Below are 6,080 nucleotides of genomic sequence, written 5' to 3'. Positions count from 1 at the left end.
CCCTACAGCCAGGAGGGAAGAGGGGAGGGAACTTTGGCAGTGGGTTGGGGCTGAGACCTGGACAGGTGAGGGGCGGGGAAGAGCACTCTGAATGGGGAGTAAGGTGAGAGACCTGGAAGCTGGCTCCTACAAGCAAGGTGAGCAGTCAGTGGGATGCAGGTGATCAGGAAATCATGTCCTCCAGCTGGGCCATCAGCCTGGTTTGAATCCTGGCTCTCTCAGCCCTTGCAAATCAGTTAGGTGAGCTTTCTGTGCCTCAGTCTGCTAATCTGTAAAATGGGGGGAGCACCTCTGCTCTCTCATGGAAGTGGCTATAAAGCATGATCCTAAGAATTCAATGACATTTATTCTCCTTCCAGAGATGAGCTTAGAAGCCCCTGGGGCTGTTTCTCTGAGTGGTGGTCATCTCTGTCCTCAACCCTGCAGCCCTGACTCACAAAAGGGGTTCAGGCCACTCCTCCTCTGTGAGAAACTCACGGTGACGCCTCTTCTCTTCCAGCTACTTGGAGACCCCATCAGAGGAGACCTTCAGAGGGCCCTGTGTTTTCACAGCAGGAAGCGAGGGCAGGTGAAGGAGGTAGACCCACCCACCTTTGGGTCCCTCTCTAGGAATGAGAGAGCAGGAGGAAAGAGTAAGCCAAACTGTCTGATATGACAGTTTCTATTTCTCCTCCTGATTGTTTTCAAAGCAGTATATACCTACAACTGAACTGTAGTCATTCAATAGCCCTAAGAGGTAGGCGGGAATAGGGAGGGTTCTCTTTATTTCATAAGTGAGAAGACCAAGATGGAGCTCTGACAGGGAGTGTGAGTACCCACAGCAAGTAGCAAAACTGGAACTGGCTTTAAAGTTGAAACCTTAGCTCCAGATCACATGCCAGACCTTGTTGCTTCTTGGGAACCTTCTGCCTATAAAGATGTGAGAGATTTGAGTGGAGATAGGCAGGGGACCCTCCTTCTTGGGGGTCTCCAGGAGCAGGGGAATGCTTCCTTCTTTTACTGTAAGAATGAAGGTGTTTTTTCTAGCAGTTGCAAGGTGGATAAAACAACCTTTAGAGAAGGACAGGAGTTGAAAGGAAAATCAAAAAGGCAAGGAATAGTAGAAGCTGGAGACTAGGAGAAAGCATGCTCTCACCCTAGGGAGGGGGAGGTGTGGGCTGACTAAGGGGAGGGAGTCACCTTGTGGGACATTTTTCTGCTGTGCTGGGGGTTAGGCAGGGTGAGGTGGTAATAGCCTCTGAAGCCTTGGGATTAGTCTAAGGAGATGGAGACAGCGATAAGGTTAAGGTGGGGGTTGTAGATGAGCTGATAAGCTAAGCAGGGGCAGGCACAGGAAAGCAGCACCCAGCTTATAAAGCTAATCTTGCAGTGGGTGGGAGAGGGCAGGCCCGGTCAGAGCTGCACAGAGCAGGTGCACAGGGTCTCTCACCAAGGGCAGTGTCCTTGGGTCAGGGAGGAGAAAAGGGGGGGCAGGCTCTTCACCCTCTCACTTGCCCTTCTGTGCCTGCACTGTGCTCTCCAGCAGCCTGAGGGGACCAGGTTGTCTTTCGGCAGGATAAGAAGCTAGGAAAATTCCTTGGCAAGTGGAATAGGGAAACTGAGATAGATAATTAAACAGCAGTTTGCAGCCATCTAGTAAATCCTATCTTCCCTAAACCAAGGATACTTAAGAGTAAATGGTTTGGTCCTGGCCACTGTGGCTCACTCAGTTGGTTGGGCATCATCCCATGCAACAAAAGGTTGCTGGTTTAATTTCTGGTCAGGGTAGCCAATCAATGTTTTGCTCTCATATCAATGTTTCTCTCTCTCTTTCCCCTATCCCTTCCTCTCTCTCTCTAAAAATCAATTTAAAAAAATCTTTAAAAAAAGAGTAAACGGTTTGCACTTCTCTCCAACCAGAGATTAAGTAGCTTAAATCACCCTACTCAGGGAGACAGATAACAGAAATCTAATTAGAGCCATTTGTCAACCACACCCAAGGACAGATGAATTTAAGGGAATAAATCTCATTTGGGCACATCAGCATATAACTGATGAATATTCTATTGAGATCCTCCGCTAAGACCTTCCCTAAACTCCCAGCCTTTAAAACCCCTCAAAACGAAGGTCCCAGCTCTTGCTCTCCCTCCCAGAAGCACACCCACACCTTTTCCTTCCCTTCGCCCTCTTCTTTCCCCACAGGTGTTCATTGACTAAACTCTACGAGACCCCATGAGGCTTGCAACCAGGGGAGCCATGGGCAGTAGCAGCTCCTCCTGGGTTAACCCTCTGACCCTGTCCTCAAGGCCCCCTTTCTCTGACTTCCCAGTGAGTGAAAGCAGCCCCACCTAGGCTAATTTTTCCCACTGAGGCCCTCTCCTGTCACTTCTTCTACGCTAAGCCCTTCCTGTGTTTCACTGTCCTGAGCTTTACCAACATACTTTCAAAAATCACCTGGACTCGTGTTATGGAATCTTCCCTGCCCAAGTCAAGAGCCCACACACTACCAGCTGGCCCTAGGCAGACCTGCTCCAGGCAAGGTCCCCTTTCCAGTAACAGTCCCACCTGTCCCGGGGTAGACTAGAGATTTGGAAACTGTTTCCTAATCTGTAAGAAATGCTCTCTTCTCTTTTCCAGCTTTCTTCCCCACCACTCTTTCACCTCTGTCATCTACCGTATCACTACACTTTCTGTCCCTTTTCTCCTCTCATTCTTCTGCATGCTTTCTCAGCTTTCTGGGGCCAAAGACACCCACAGTCTCTCTCCCTCAGGCAGCAGCTTCAACCCTATGATGATGCCTCGACATCCATCGTGACTCTGTAATGCCTTCCAGGTGCCCAGGAGGAGCAGGTCAGAGCAATGTCAGGGCCCAGAGCCGGTTGGTACCAAAGCAGCTTTATTCTGATGCAATAAGGAGGAATGCACACCTGGATTTTAATTGATAGGAAATATACTTCTACCCACATGCCTACAGCCACAGAGGGAAAGGATTTGAATACTGTACTTGAAAACATTAACAGTGATGCTCACTGGAGGGTGGAACTATTTGCCCTTTTTGTTTTTCATATTTCTTAAATAGTTCTTATTAAGAAAACAAAATTTAAAGGATTCTTGGTTCCTCCAAGGATATATTCTTTTTTTTTTTTTTTTTTTTTTTTGGCTAGGAACCAAGAGGCTCTGTCCTCCAAATAGCCAGGAGGACATTAGTGATTTTTTTTCTACCCAAGCATCGTTCCCTGAACCTGCAGGTCAATGAGTTCAAAGTAGGAATGAGCAGGGTCACCTGCTTACTTTAATCTTCCCACCCCCACCATCAAGAGACTTCCTGTGCCATTCCTCAGTCACCCGGTTACCTGGCTTGGATCACCAGGAAGTATATGAAGTAGGCAACATGGGTAACATCTGTGGAAATAAATTTCCACACGCAATCCCCTCTCCCAGAAAGATATGTGCTTCTGCACACATCCTTACCCCTGCATTTGGTGGTTCATTCAGGTGTGGAATACATGGGCACCAGGAGTGATGTGAGCTCATTGGGATAGATCAAATGTGTCTAGAATCTTCTCCCACTCATCCCCACCCGAGTACCTTTCCTGTATCTCATGACATATATCTGTTCTGGTTTTCAGAACAGCCCTCCATACTGTCTCCCGAACCTCATCCCACCCCGCCCCACCCACCCCAACTCACCCTGAACCATCGTCTTTGTCCCAAGAAGCAGATGGAAATTAGCCACAGCCAGTTACTGCCAACAGGTCTGTGCTCACCAGGTTCATGGGCAGGGTGGGCAGTGGGCCACTGAGGCAGGTTTCTTGAGATCTGTTAGGTGGGCTCCTTGTCTCTCTGCCACATTGCTTCTTCTCTGAGGACTCTACCTCCTTCTACCAAACAAGAAGTTCAGTGAATGAGCCTCTAACAAAGTTTTCTCTGTGACTAAAAGTACAAGAGGATGTACAATGAGAGAAAAGGCTGTTCCAGTCTCTCAGTACAAGAGGGCAAAGTCTAGGAATGAGGACAGTTAGGGGAGGAGGAGGAAGGAGAGAATAGGTTCAACTTAGGCCCAGGATACCCTGCATTCTGTAAGTCCTATTTCCCTTTGTGTCTGTCTTTCTTTCTCTTTCTCCTTCTCCCTATCTCTCTTTCTTACACACACACACACACACACACACACACACACACACACACACACACGGCCCAAATGGACTCTTTTTCTACCCTCTACCTCTCCCCCTTCCCCTCCCTCATTTTCAATGGACCTGAGTTTTAAGCACAGCCCAGAACTTGAGGATCCTTATTTCAGGCATCTGGTCTCAGCCCATCCGATGCAAGCCACTTTCCTTTGAGAAAGGCTGCATGGAAGAGTGGGAAGCTGTGACTTTCAACAATCCTGCTCTGCCCCTTATTTTCTCTGTGCTCATGAGTGGGTGAGTCATTTCTTTTGTGAACTTCAGTAGCCTCATCTATAAAATGGGATGATGACACTATTCCTTTGAGACCTGGCTGCTATAAGGATGTAATGGATGTGAAAGCAGTTCGCAAACTCTTAAGTCATCTGTGTTGATCTCCATAGTCATGCCCGAAGGCTTGGTTGTCCCCTGCTGACTACTCTCCACTCTCTTGCCCAGTGATGGAACTCTCTAGTGAGCTGGAATGAGTCAGCCCATGGCTGTGATATCACAGAGCTCATGAGGTCAGAGGTCCTATAGAAGGGAAGGGAAGAAAACGGTGCTGGGAAGGGGCAAGGGGTGGGACAGGGACAGGGGAGGGAGGTGGCAGGGAGCCTGCTGGGCACTGGGGAGTGGGGAAGGCCACAACAGTGGATGGGCAGACCCATGACTTCCCTGGGCTCCCAGCTCCTCAGAGCAGCATTACTGGCAGCCATCTTACTGCTGCTGTGGGTAAAGGGGGTAAAGCCTCAGGGATGGAGCCCAGGCCCCAATGAGAGGAGTCAGAAAGAACAAATACCCTCTACAGGTAAGTAGAAAAGGAGGGCAACCTCAGGAGGCTAGGGACCAGATCTGTTTGCAGTCACTCCCAGATGATTTATCAGGCCAGAGGGAAATCTGAGATAGGTTTGGGTTGTGGGAGAATACCCAGGTCCCCTACTATTGTAGTGTGAGGGTGTCATGTGAAAGGGTCTCAAGCAGGGGAGAGCCCTCTTCAGGGGAATACTCCAGGCCGGTGAAAATTGCATGGAGCTTTCATGAGTATGAGCATACATGCATTTGTCTGAGAAGAGTATCTTTGATTTTCACTCTTTTTTAAGGTGGTCCCTCGCTCCCAAATGATGTAACACTTTGGAGGACACAGTTGAGTTGGAAATGGGGTGTTTGTGCTCCTTGGTTGGAGCTGTGGTTTCACACAGATAAGAAGGGACCCCCAGATGGAGCATCACCTCTCTGGTCAAGGACAAGGATATGGATAATTGAGTAAAAAGCTGCAGGACCTAACTTTCCCCATATTCTCCAACTTCTTCCCCTTTCCTGTACAGGGGCAGGTTAGGATCAGTGTTTCAGCACCTTCCCCCTCTCCCCTGTTCCAGACCAAAATCAAGAGCAATTCGAAGAGTACTTTGTGGCCTCCTCAGTGGGTGAGATGTGGCAGGAGGTGAACATGGTCGAGCAAGAGGATGATAAGACATCGGAGATGGAGAACACAGCTGTCCGTGACCACCTATTCGACCTAGCCTTATGCTTTAATGTGGCCAGTGTTCTGGTTTTTTTATAAGAGACATTGAAGATGAGGTGGCAGCCTTTTTCCTGGATGAGGACCTGGATATCTACCTCGGTTTCATGATAGCTTACTGACCCTCTCTTCCCTGGGCTTCAGGTCACTACTCCCAAGGAGACGTACACACAGTGCCCCGCCCCTTGTCTGCCCCTGCTCTGAGCTCCATCCTTCAGGGCCAGATACACCAGACCTATGCTCTTCTCTCTTCCACGCCCCTCCTGGCTTTGTTCAGCACAGCAGATTAGGGGGAGGAGATAGCTACAATAAAAGTAATAGCAATAAAATCCTGAAACAATTGGGGGCCATATTCCTGAGACTTAACCAAAGCCCTCCTATCTTGAACTAGTCTGTTTAATCACCCAACCTCTGAC

The 6,080-nt window shown here is 48.8% G+C and overlaps 1 protein-coding gene across 1 annotated transcript; it reads left to right on the top strand.

Annotated features, from left to right (window-relative positions):
- Nucleotides 1-4,811: 4,811 nt before the first annotated feature.
- On the top strand, nt 4,812-5,706 carry LLCFC1 (LLLL and CFNLAS motif containing 1; the record flags this gene model as incomplete). Its single annotated transcript, XM_079785469.1, has 2 exons — nt 4,812-4,953; nt 5,522-5,706. The coding sequence occupies 2 exons, from the start codon at nt 4,812-4,814 to the stop codon at nt 5,704-5,706; spliced, it is 327 nt and encodes a 108-aa protein (XP_079641595.1).
- Between the last annotated feature and the right edge of the window lie 374 nt (nt 5,707-6,080).

The sequence above is a fragment of the Cnephaeus nilssonii genome, assembly GCF_951640355.1.
Source record: "Cnephaeus nilssonii genome assembly, chromosome: 12".
Lineage (NCBI taxonomy): Eukaryota > Metazoa > Chordata > Mammalia > Chiroptera > Vespertilionidae > Cnephaeus > Cnephaeus nilssonii.
Note: the sequence above shows the minus strand (reverse complement) of the source record. Positions and strands in the feature narration are given on the sequence as shown.